General features: G+C 38.9%; 1 protein-coding gene across 1 annotated transcript; it reads right to left on the minus strand.

The window, feature by feature from the left end:
• Nucleotides 1–596: 596 nt before the first annotated feature.
• On the minus strand, nt 597–4,206 carry LOC118556511. Its single transcript, XM_036145056.1, has 4 exons — nt 4,083–4,206; nt 2,407–3,059; nt 1,517–2,276; nt 597–1,227 (listed from the first exon to the last, which is right to left on the minus strand). Exons 1-4 carry the CDS (start codon nt 4,204–4,206, stop codon nt 1,208–1,210), a joined length of 1,557 nt encoding a protein of 518 aa, XP_036000949.1. The 3' UTR covers nt 597–1,207.
• Nucleotides 4,207–13,579: the final 9,373 nt, after the last annotated feature.

Consider the following 13,579-nt stretch of genomic DNA (forward strand, 5'->3'; position numbering starts at 1 on the left):
TAGAGAATAAAAAAGAGGCCGTGATTCTGTTGCTACAACTTACTGAATATAATTAAATTTATGAAGCTAAGGATGGAAAAGCAAATGACTCCAAAATCCATTAATTATTTTGAAGGACCATAATAAACAGATTTCAAAGAAACCAGTTTCAGTGCCACCTCTCTGATGTACTCAATGTTTTGTTGTATTGGAGTGATCAGATAAATTAATTTCTGGTTTGAAATATACGCATTAATGTGAGAAACTGTATAATAGCCAGCACAAAAAAATCCTTCTTACCTCTGTGATTTCTGGTTCTACCACAGCATGCTGGATGCTTCCCATCTTCCATAACTGACTGAGTGTTAGATTCCCCTCAGTTCTGAGTGAATTGTCATCCCAGCCACTGCTGATGGTGTGAAAACTTAGTTGTAGTCTTGGGACAAATAAATGGTGACAACAGAAGTTATCTAACATGTTTGACAGGTCAAGTGAATTGTTGTCCTCTCCTGAGTGCAGCACATTGTTGTGTATGTTAGTTCCTGCGCACCACACGTCTCCAAAGACGTTTAATTCTGAAAGGAGAGTAAAGATCAAATCATAGTCTAAATTAGGGTGACCACCTGCTAATAAGCCCAAGGGGGGACAAGGGGTATGTTCTGAGGGACAAAGTGGGACACTGCTTGGCGCGGCGGTGCCCCCACCTCTCGGGCAGACTCACTGATAGTGGTTTACACATTTCTAGCACATACCACCTTACATTGTATATTAATAATGCCCTATTCCCATAAACATGTGTAATTGCTGATGTATGCTCATGAATAGGCCAACCAATGTGTATTTCTTTCTAAAAAAAGATTCATAATACTTTGAACATTCAATGAACAGATGCACTTCCAATTCCGATTTACTTTAGCTATTTAATTTTATTTATTTTTCATTACAATTTATTCACTTCAAATAAATTATAATTTTAAATTAAAGGATTAACAGGAATTGTAGTTGCTCTACACCACAGGAACTGTAAAAAAAAAAGAAAAAAGTCTTAACTCACGACTCCAGAGGTTCACAGAACGAGAAGGGGGAGGAAGGATGGTGAACTTGGATGTTGGTAAAGGCAGGCGCAGGAAAAAAAAACTGTTCAGTGTTCTGGGGACACCTTCAGGACTTTGGGGTCACCTTTAGGACTTTGGGGTCACCTTTAGGACTTTGGGGTCACCTTTAGGACTCAAACCTTTTCACCAGCATCTGAATCAAATAAGAAAGAAAGATAAGAGACAGAATTAATTTATGATAGGCTTCCAAATGGTTTTCCAGTATAGACAGAGGAGTGCAAACCCATCACCATCACAAGGTGACAACAATACAAAAAGGTGCCAAGATACAATCCTATGCAAAACAATGACATATTTTGACCTAAAAGGCTACTGTTTCCCAAAAGTGACACATTTGCACCCCTGTAGACAGCCCACCAATGTTCAAAATCAATCAAACTTCATCTTAGACAAATGGAGTCTTACATATCTAAGTTTCTTACCTTCAGGTTTCTTCTTGAAGTTGTATTTCTTGTTGGAGCGTGCAGCATTGAGGAGAACCTTCTCTTTCACTACATAAGTGTAAAAGTCCTTGCAACTGAATGTGAAGTTGCTCTTCACCTGAATTTCTGACTTGATGAGGTTTACCGAACATCTGTTCCTTGTGTCCGTCCAGCATCCTGTCATCAGTGAAAAGACCCTCTCCACTGAAGCATTGGTGATTGGTACACTCAAGAGGAAAGAAGCTAATGCTGTCATGTTTGGTGTGTGTGTGTGCTTGAGTAAGGTGGCCCACTTCTCCACAACTGAAGCTCCAGACTGCACGATGGCCTGTTGGTGCGGCAGAACGACACAATACTCATCATATAGCGCATCCATGTCCAGCTTCTTGCTTAGCTGCAGGACCTCTACAGCTTCACAGAGATGGGAGAAGTTAAATGGGCTTTTCTTTAGTGCCAGGCTAGCCAATTTCTTCTGGTAGTTGGAGTCTGAGAAGTCATAGCGCTGCTCCAGGTAGGTGAGGGAGGACTGGTAGAAGTTGCACATGTCCTCTCTGAGCACAGCTGCCCGTCTGTCTGGAAACTGCTGGAGGAGTACACCCGTCTGGGCCCCAAAGAAACCATCACTCTGTCGTTGCTGTAGCTTGGTTTTTAGGGTGAACATCATATCATAGAGCTCACAGACAGTTCCATCTTCTCGCTCCAGCACCAGCACAGTGTCATGGAAAATCTTCAGCGCATTGCTGAGGAAGGACAGGTAAACCTAAAAGACGTAAGGAGAGTCAATGATCCTGTGTGCTGACACTGTTTGCATTATCATCATTTCTCTAATCCCTGTTTCATGTAATAATACTTAGATGGAAAAAAAGTTGAGTGCAATTAAAATTAATTACCTGTAGATCAAGGGGGTTGCCCTCACCATCCTGGTCATCCTTGAAGAGCCGCCATAGGGACTTTGGGCACTCGTCCTCTCCCAAAGAGAGAAAGTAGGTCTTGATAGGAGCCCAGCTGTCGTGAAGCCTCTTCACTGCAGGCCACAAGCTCAGCCATCTTGTGGGCACATGTCTAAGCAGGGACTGGTACTCTGTCTCCACAAAGGTGTGAATTGATTTAAGTTCCTCAATGCGTTTGGCAGATGAGGAGAAGTGGCTAAAGGTCTTGTTGACGACATTTTCGATGTCGATATGTAGCCGATCTCCTGCGTGTTTTGCACTGTTGTGAACGATGTGGGCCACACAGTTTGCCTTCAAAATGCAATTGTTGTTCTCTTTCAGTTTCTGGAAGACAGAGTTGTATCTCCCGTAATTCACACTAGCATTGTCAGCAGAATACGCAGATATCATGTCTAGTCCCAGTCCGTTTTCCTCCAGCTTGGTAACTATCTGGTTGTAGATGGCGGCAGATGTTTCATCACTGTCATCATAGAAATCAAGGACCTTCCTCTGTACTCCCAAGTCTGGCGTCCAGTAACGCACTGACAGTGGGAAGAGCTTGGTGGTCCCATGATTGGAGGCATCTGAAGCCACTGAGAAGAATGGTGTATGGGCTGTGGAGACACACACACACAGATGGGATGAACTTAAAAGAGTAGTATACTAATAAAATAAACTGCTTGTACTAAAGTTTATCTCAAACATTTGAATTATTGGAACATTCTGCAGCACAAGCACATTATTTAGATACCATTAACATGTATAAATAACATGGAGACATAATGGTGGAGCCCCTTGGGCTTGAAAAAAAACTTATTTACCTTGTGAGTGTATCTTTAATCTTGGTCACCTTAAGGGTGGCTAGGTGAAATTTAACTTTTATAAAAAGTAAATGAACTCATGCAGATCACATTTGGGTGTCATAGGTAGGCTTTGTTAAGGGTTTTTAGATGGCATGTGTTAATTGGAGCTATGTAAATAAAGTTGAATTGAATTTATTCCCAGACTGCCACTGGCACTCTGTGGTCAATAGCTGTTTTACCACTACTTGACCGAGAATAAGCTCCCTGTCAGAGCAGCGATGTGACAGTAACTGCTGTTGTAACAACCAAAAATGCTGTAATGTTGATTTAAGAATTAAGACGTGGAGTCATTTCTAGAAGGGATTGAAATCAGAATCAGAATTCTTTTATCGTCATTGTGCAAGACTGCACAATGAAATTGAAATTAACTTAAAAGAGATTCTCTAAAAACAGATTATTAATAAAAAAAAATTACAAGATACTCCTTTACTGCTTTGATATTTATTGATTTTATATAAATATTATCTATAGAAATATTTATACCTTTTCAAAAATTATAGTTGGTTTTGTTTGTTTCGTTTGGGAGATAACTAATAGTGAAATGTTGCTCACAATCATGTAAGGATACACAGAGCCTGGTTTCATGAAGGCACGGATGAGCAGCATTATGTTACCTAACGTTAGCCACTGATGCAATGTGAACTGAAGGAAAAGTTGACTTTTAACATACCAGCAGAAGAACATGATTAGTTAACATTAGCTAGCTAATGTTACACAAATAGCTAACACACAACAATGTTACAGTTACATCCATGAACATAACTTTAAATTTACCTTTGGTTGTGGCCTCTCGTTGCTCATTCAGTGGTCTTCTGAGGACTTTCAAGCAATCTTCGACGGAGGCAGGGGCAAGTACATCCGTGATAATGGCTTCTGCCTTCGTCCGACCACAGGCCATCCTCTTGGCAATGTCCGAGTCCGGATAAATCGTTGGGGCTAGCTTTGTGCCACAATCTCCCGCTCGATATGATGTAGCGTGTTGGACAGTGTGATACACACTCGTCACCTCTGCAGCAGTCACTTTGTCAGCTATAAAGTCGTTTTTAGGTCGGAGGAAAGCATCCATAGATTTGGATGTTTCTTTCTGTTGGACTCGTTTCTTGTGAGTCTCCGTGAGTCTGTGTCGTTTGACATCGTATTCCCCTCCATGTCCGATTGAGAAGGACGTTTTGCAAATGTCACAAAAAGCCCTCTCGGTATCCCCCTTAACACCTTTCAGCCACAAATATTCATTTTCCCAGTCTTTCTTGTACCCACACCTTCTCTTTTTAAATGCTGGTGGCGATGATGACTCAGTCTCTTTCTCCATTTTCGTTTAGATTAGAACGTTTAGAAAGCGCGCCTCTAAACGTTTCTTCCCAGTGTGTCTGGTATGCGCGTGCGTGCGTAGTAGTCATGACAACAATGAAAAAGTTGACAACCCTGTCAGCAGTTCAACTGAGAGGTGGGTGTGGCCTACTGAACTGTCAAGTAATGTTCGTTTGGCTGCCTGGGGCTCCAGGATAGAGCGACCAACTTTTTTTTTGAGAAAGCATTGATTATGCGTGACACGGTCTCAATTTGCGGGACACATGAATTGGGCTTCAAACGCTGTGCGCGCACGCGCTACGCGGGACGGGTGGTCACCCTAGTCTAAATACATTATTTTTCAAAAGTCCGTTACACAGCATTTTTAGATCAGAGATAAAACTAAACAGGGCCTTTAACTAAAATCTTACATGATCTATCAGTGAGCTGTTACTTTTTCACCGGGAAAGTTTTGAAAGTTACCTGTGGGGTGCTGATGCTGTTAGCTGTGTTATCACGTCTCTCTTCCTCAGCCAAACCGGTGCGTTTCAGTTTTTTTGGGTGCGCCCCCTGCTGTCGGGAAGTCTGAACAACAACTCTTAATGCATCACGTGACTTTTGGCACAAATTTACCGCAGCGGTGGTGGGATTGTTTCGTACTCGAGCAGAGGCTGTTTTGTGCAAGCACAGACCGTTTTGTACTCGAGGAAAACTTATAAATGATATTTTGAGCGCAAGGTTGGCGAACAGTTTGCAAAACAATTTTTTGTGTGTGAGACATATCATTTTGTGTGCAAGACAGGTTTTATTTGTGTGCAACACATTTTTTTGCTTACAACGTTTTGGCAGGAAATTATCTCCATACAGTGGAGCTAGGCGGAGCGATACATGCAGCTGGCTGTTGTCAGGTTAGTGAATTATGCCATGATTGATGGAATAATTGGGCTAATAATTATGTCTGTTTGTTTATCTATCAGACAGAAGTCTTATCTGAGTTGTAAAGCGTCCATGTAGGCAATATTAGGATGATATTTTCTCACTTCAGCAGGACAATAGTGATTAAGAGGGTTTGAAGTAGTCAGCATTATAATATTTTTAAAAGGTTTTTTGATTTAAAAATGGGAACTTTGTATCAGTGCAAACTGTCCAGACCCCAAAACATTCTCCAAATGTGGAGCCAGAGAAAAATGAATTAGATTTATCATATTTAAGTATTCATTTAGATATTTGCCAAATTAAAGCTACACTGCTATTTATGAATAGAAAAAGGTTAATCCTGCAGCTGATGCACAAGTGGTCTCTTTTGACGTCAGAGAAAATGACAAATGGCTCCATCATGTGGTCAAAAGGATGTATAACAGGTAACCTGATTCTGATTCAATGTCTGAAAACAAGGCAGCTTAGTCTGGGAATCAACTTAATGAAAAACTAAACTACAAATATACAATCCCATTTAGACTTTTTAGAATTTTAAATAAAACTCAATTGTAACTAAGGAAGGGTGTGAATTGTTAAAGATTGAAGACGTCAAATGATTTTACAATACGACACATTGGTGTCATATTATGCCACAACAATGTTGTAGGTTTTCTCATAATTGCCGTGATACACCATGCGCCCATCTAATATTAGTTTTATAAACATTTCCTTACGAATAAGTTCTTGAAACTACAGTACAATAATGTACTTTTCAGTAGACCCACATTTGTACATTTAAACTCTCTTTCAACGGCCTTAATGTGGTAATACAATTTTCTGAGAACCCACATTAGGGATTAAGTGTGTAACAGCCCTGTGTGTAATGAATCAATTCAAACAAGTCTCGCCTTTTCAGTTTAATTTCTGAAAAAGGGGAAAAAAAGATTTTTTTAGAAACCCCTACAGTTTTTCTCATTGGTCTTTAAAATTACAAAACGGTGACGCGAGTCAGAGTTTCAACATCCTCGGAGACATGGAGAATTTGTATTTACAAACGTCAAATATAATTGGCCAGGGATATCCATGGCTGTGTGGAATAATCAAAGCAAGCCACAAATTGAGTTCCAAAAACATTTTATGTATGCATTTTACCTCTACTGTTAGAAAATTAGTCATTTGATTACTATTATCCCGTTTTACCGTTTGTTTACTAGAATTTATTCTAAAATACTGTATTATGAAAATAACAGCAAAGGTCTGTGTACTGGGATTTTAGCATAGCTACAGCATTGAATAAGTAAAAATCTGTAATTTCTTAAATTGGTTGATTAAAACAAAATCTGCAACAACACATTTAAGTAAACATCAAATTTCATCTGGATTTGACCTGGTTACAGTCCTGACTTTCCCAGTATGTGCCAATTTCAAGCTCCTCCTCCTTGTTTTATTTTTGTTTGTTTATTAATTTTTAGAAATTATTTTCATTTTAGAAATTACTTTTATTATTTATTTATTTATCCATTTATTTTGCAATTTCAGACAAAGACTTTGGAATGTTTCCTTATTTATGTACCTTCATTTTTACAGTACAGTAAAGTGATACTGCAAAAAATAAAATCATTTTAGAAAAAGCAGAACATTTACACACATACTTTTAATGGGAACCTAGTAGTCTTTCTCAGAAAGATTATTATTATTATTATTATTATTATTATTATTATTATTATTATTATAAGTAATAATAATAATAATAATAACCTTTATATTACCAGGTTTGTCCCACTGAGATCAAAAGATCTCTTTTACAAGAGAGACCTGGCCAAGACCGGTAGCAAACAGAGAGTCAATTACAACACATAGTCACAATAAACATAAACTTACAATAAAACATATCCAAATGACTCAGGTAAAACAATTGCACTTCTGCAACTTAAACATAATGAGTTCTATTATGGTCTTAAATACATTCAGGGACACTAGAGTTCAAAGTTTAAGCTCTAATTGTAAACTGTTCCATGAAGTTGGAGCAGAAAAGCTAAAAGCTTCCTTCCCCCCGTAAGGATAATATAGGACCTATAGAGTAGACTGGATACACACAGTATGAGTTATGTGTCTATATAAGGCAATTTTGAAAACGTCTTTCCAGTATAATAAGTTTTCTATTTTTTTTATTTTTGCAAACCCGCCACGTTTTTGATACAATTGCCAGCAGAATCTGGAATAAATTAGATCTGCTTAATCCTGCAGTAACAAACTTGAAATTATACAGAATTCTTTTAAATGTTGAAAAGGATAGGTGGATAGGAATAAATTATTCTAGTTTTGAACACAAGTTGGACCCTTTGCACAACAAAAAGCCTGTCCCAGAACCCTCAAAGACTGGTCAACAACACATAACCTCAATCTAAATTCCCCTTATTTCACAGCTGACTTATATAACCAGGGGTTAAAAAGGTGTTAAAGTGGTAAACGAGTCATGCACACATCTAACCGGGCCAATCTGGTCATAGTGTGTGCTCTTACCAAGTAAACATGTGATTTCAGAAGAAGAAGAAAAGTCATAGAGACCTTGTAAATAAATACTTTTATGTCAAGCTGTCAATAAACACGTTGTCATTACACCCTTTTCCTGCTGATGCAGGTTATCTTACGAGGTGGTTATTAAAAGAACTCATATGATCTGTGTATTTTGTTTAACGACACTTCTAAGGAACAAGTTGCTGCTATGAGTTACATAGCTTTGAAAACTGTTACCAAAGCAGAAAAACGTAAAATTATAAACATAGCAACACATAGAAATTGTCCCTTTGTGGCCCATCTATGTCAGACTAGTGTGAGACCAGGGCAGACCGCTGGGCTGCCACCTCTGAGCTTCTTAGCACTTGGGTTGTAATGTTGCTTTAATCCTAGAAGAAAAATATGTCAATCAAGGCATTTACACCACTGATAATAATTGCTTCTGTCTCAGTCATGAACGTTTTGTTAACTCTCCTGTAGTGTTGCTTGCTTATCACTAGCTCTTAACATCTGTATCCTTTGCCATCAAACCACTGGAACCTCGATATCTTTCGCAACTAAACCCCAGAACCATCTGAACCCCTAGTGACTTGAACACCTCAAGCTTTTTTTATCATTAAATCCCGAGAACAAAACAACAACTATGTATCAATGAAATGGTACGACATATTCTGCCAAATAGTCTCTGTAGGTAAGAGTTTGAATAAAGCCTTTAACCAGTCATCTGCTAAATTCTTGATGCACTGTTTGGTTACTGATATTTTCTTGGTTTACTTTGAGCACCTTAGCATCAACTCAACTTGTCATCAACTTGTTTAAATGCCATGGCTTGAGTATTGGTAACCTTGCCTGCATGCTGAATTCTCGCTGTATTTTTGTGTTCACAAACACCCAAGAATCCATCTTGTATCGCCCTAGTTCAACCGTTTGTGACCGAACCACAAACAGTTCAAACCAATCATGTTGCAGTATTGCAAGGCAAATTTATTTGTATAGCACGTTTTAGTACAGAGACAATGCAAAGTGCTTTACATGATTAAAATACAGGAAGAAAAAAACTGAATAAAAGTAAGTAGGAATAAAATGTAGAAACAAAATAGAATAGAAACTAAAAGCAAACATTAAAAACAGTTGGACTACAAAGTCTAACTAATGATGTTTCAGCAAAACAGTTTAACTAGAACAGTCGAAGGCAATCCTAAACAAATGTGTTTTTAATCTTGATTTAAAGGAACTCAGGCTTTCAGCACTTTTACAGTTTTCTGGAAGTTTGTTCCAGATAAGTGGAGCATAGGAACTAAATGCTGCTTCTCCTTGTTTGGTTCTGGTTCTAGGTATGCAGAGTAGGCTGGAGCCAGAAGACCTGAGTGGTCTGGAGGGTTGATACACTGATAACAAGTCTGTGATGTATTTAGGAGCTAAGCCATTTAAGGATTTATAGACTAACAGAAGTATTTTAAAGTCTATTCTCTGAGATACAGGGAGCCAGTGTAAGGACTTTAGAACTGGGGTTATGTGCTCTACTTTCTTAGTCTTAGTGAGGACACGGGTAGCAGCGTTCTGGATCAGCTGCAGCTGTTTGATCCACTTTTTAGGCAGACCTGTGAAAACACCATTGCTCTAATCAATTTAACTAAAAATAAACGCATGAATTAGTTTTTCCATATCCTGCTGAGACATTAGTCCTTTAATTTTGGAAATGTTCCTCAGGTGATAGAAGGCCGACCTTGTAATTGTCTTTAGATGCTTTTGGAGGTCCAGGTCTACACCCAGAGGTTTCGGGCCTGATCAGTGGTTCCCAGCTGAAGCAGCTGAAGCTGTGTGCTAACTTCTGGGGGGACATACCAGCTGTGAAAAAAGCAAGAGCTGCTGAGCCCACAGCCCAACCAAAATAAACATAGCAGTGTAGGAGGACACACGTGTAGCTGCTGCTATCACATCTATTTTTTAAGAATCCAAAATTTAATCTTTGAAGGAAGGACAGCAATAAGTGCCTTGACTAGCTTAGCTTGTTGTGGTTTCTCATGGCGCCTGCTGCTTACATTTTCAGTTGATACCATGTGACGAGGCGGCCTCTCAAGCTTCCTTTCTCATTCACTAAGGCCCGCCTCACATGGTTCGTAGATTCAGCAGCAAAGGAAGAAAAAAAACAATTATCAGAGACAAATTAAATTAAATTAAATTAAATTTATATAGCGCCAATTCATGAAACTTGTCATCTCGAGGCACTTTCCAAAGTCAATTTTCAATCATATTATACAGATTGGGTCAGATTATACAGATTGGTCAAAAAAGTTTCCTATATAAGGGAACCCAGTTGATTGCATCAAAGTCCCGACAAGCAGTATTCACTCGTGAAGAAGTGTAGACCCACAGGTAGAGTCGTCTGCATTGTCCATGGCTTTGCAGCAATCCCTCATACTGAGCAAGCATGAAGCGACAGTGAAAAGTAAAACTCCCCTTTAACGGGAAGGAAAACCTCCAGCAGAACCAGGCTCAGTATGAACGGTCATCTGCCTCGACCGACTGGGGTTACAGAAGACAGAGCAGAGACACAACAAGAGAGACAAAAAAGCACAGAAGCACACATTGATCTAGTAATCTGTTCTACATTAGATAATAATAGCGGATGATCTGTCTTCCCTGGATGATGCCACAGCTAACAGAACGCCAGACCAGGTGTACCTACTATGAAGAAAAAAGAGAGAGAACAAAAAGTTAAAAGCTGAAATGACGGCAAGCAACACAAAACTGGAGAACAGTAGAAGTCAGTAGAGTGAGAGAAATAGGCCTTGAGGTCCTCCAGTAGCCTAAGCCTATAGCAGTAAAACTATAGAGGTAGCTCAGGGGAACATGAGCCACTCTAACTATAAGCTTTGTTAAAAAGGAAAGTTTTAAGATTAGTCCTAAAAGTAGACAGGGTGTCTGCCTCACGGACCAAAACTGGGAGTTGGTTCCACAGGAGAGGAGCCTGATAGCTAAAGGATCTGCCTCCCATTCTACTTTTAGAGACTCTAGGAACCACTAGCAGACCTGCAGTCTGAGAGCGAAGTGCTCTGTTAGGAACATACAGGGTAATCAGAGCTGAAAAAGGAAGCCCTGGAAACCTGTTTAATATGGTATTTAAATGACATGTCTTGGTCAAAAATAACATCAAGATTTTTTACTTTATTACCAGAGGCCAAGTTAATGCCATCCAGATTAAGTGACTGATTTAGAAGTTTATTTTTTGAGGACTCTGGTCCAAAGATTACAGCTTCTGTCTTGTCAGAATTTAAATGCAGGAAATTTAAAGTCATCCAGCTTTTGATGTCATCAAGACAGGCCTGTAATCGAAGTAATTGATTGGATTCATCAGGATTTATGGATAAATATAGTTGAGTGTCATCAGCATAACAGTGGAAATGAATCCTATGCTGTCTGATAATTTTGCCAATCGGAAGCATATATATGGTAAAGAGAATTGGTCCAAGGACTGAACCCTGTGGTACTCCACAGGTTACCCTAGAGTTTGAGGAAGATTTATTATTAACATGAACAAACTGGATTCTGTCCGACAGATAAGATTTAAACCAGCCTAATGCTTTCCCCTTAATCACTACAGTATGTTCAAGTCTTTCTAGGAGAATATTGTGATCAACTGTATCAAATGCAGCACCGAGATCTAACAGGACAAGTATAGACACAAGTCCATTATCTGAGGCCATGAGAATATCATTAGTGACCTTCACCAGAGCTGTTTCAGTACTATGATGAGCTCTGAAGCCTGACTGAAACTCCTCAAGTAGGTCATTACTTTGTAAATGTTCACATAGTTGATTAGCAACTACTTTCTCAAGAATTTTAGATAAGAAAAGAAGATTAGATATAGGTCTGTAATTTACTAACTCATCTTGATCAAGAGATGGTTTCTTAAGTAAAGGTTTAATAACATCTACTTTAAAAGCCTGTGGTACATATCCATTTACTAAGGATAGATTAATCATGTCTAAAATAGGACCACTGATCAAAGGGAATACCTCCTTAAATAACTTGGTTCGAATTGGGTCTAAAATACAAGTAGAAGGTTTAGATTAAGCTAAAATTTTAGATAGCTCAGAAAGCTCTACTGCTTCTAAACAGTTCAAACACCGATCAGGTTCTAAAGATTCCTCCAACACTGCCTCACTTACTGAGGACGAGGTAATCATGTTTGGGAGGGTGCCAATTATTTTATTTTTAATTTGATACATTGTATTTATATAGAATCCCATAAAGTCATTACTGCTGAGAGCTAAGGGAATGGATGGATCAACGGAGCTGTGACTCAGGGTAAATTTGGCAACTGTACAAAAGAGAAATCTGGGATTATTCCAAAGCACTTGGAATATAAATATATGTAATTACAATTGGAATTCCAAGGGGAGACATGCACTTACAGTTCTATTCTAAAGCCCCATGTAGTAAAATATGGAGTCTGCCTTCCCGTGTTGGCTGCAATGCGCGTGTCTGAGGAACAGCCCTGGGGCGCATCTACTAATAGCCCGGCCCCTCACTGATTAAGTGAATGAATGATGTCGGAGGGGCATACACCCTCATTCTATCTGCACTTGTCTCCCCACAAAAAAAACCAGATCTGCATTCCAGTGTCAAATAAGGAGTTGGCTTCTTGATACATTTGCCAGATGTATAGGAGTCTACCAAGATAAACATTCCAGAACAATGTAAAGCTTTTAAACCATAAACCTTCGGGAAGCTTACCAAACATAAAACATTGTGTGACTCTTACTTAGTTAAACTAAGTTTTAACTAAGTTTAACTAAGTTAAAACTTTGGTAACTCTTACTACTTTAATAAAAATACATTATTAATACAAAAACTGATTATATATTTCCATAACACATGATTGGCTAAAACCAACCTTTGGTAGGCGGGCACTAGGTGTCGCTTCGTCCAATCAGCTCAGAAGATTCTGCTGAATGTCACTTCTATTCCCAAACGGATTCGATGGGAGCAGTCCCGGATTGATAATGTGCAGAATATAGAGTGCTACACATTATCAATCCGCCTGGCCAGGTTAGAGTATTGGTGCTTAGACTTAGACAAAGTTTATTGTCATTTTGTATGTACAGAGTGCATACAAAACGACATTTTGTTGCATACAGCTTATGACAATGTAATGACAATGTCATTACATTGTCATTACACGTGCCTTTCCCTTTTTGCACACATTGCATCTGCTAACATCATGATATTTCACAATATTACAAACCCTAAATCATCTCAAACTGGTTCAGTGAACATGACAGTGAAACCACTGTAGTCCAATGGCCTCCACAGTGACCAGATTTCCATCCAATAATACCTTTGTGATATGGTGGAACAGGAGATTTGCATCATGGATGTGCAGGCAATAAATCTGCAGTGAACCATGTGATGCTATTATAACATTTAACTTCAAGTTAAATCTAACTTCAAGTAAATATCATGCAAGGACATCTTTGAATTTTATTTTTGGGGCAAGTCCACTGTGCTTTTCAGCACAGTGGACTTAAATGAATACGGTGTCT

Source organism: Fundulus heteroclitus, chromosome 2 (genome assembly GCF_011125445.2).
Source record: "Fundulus heteroclitus isolate FHET01 chromosome 2, MU-UCD_Fhet_4.1, whole genome shotgun sequence".
NCBI lineage: Eukaryota > Metazoa > Chordata > Actinopteri > Cyprinodontiformes > Fundulidae > Fundulus > Fundulus heteroclitus.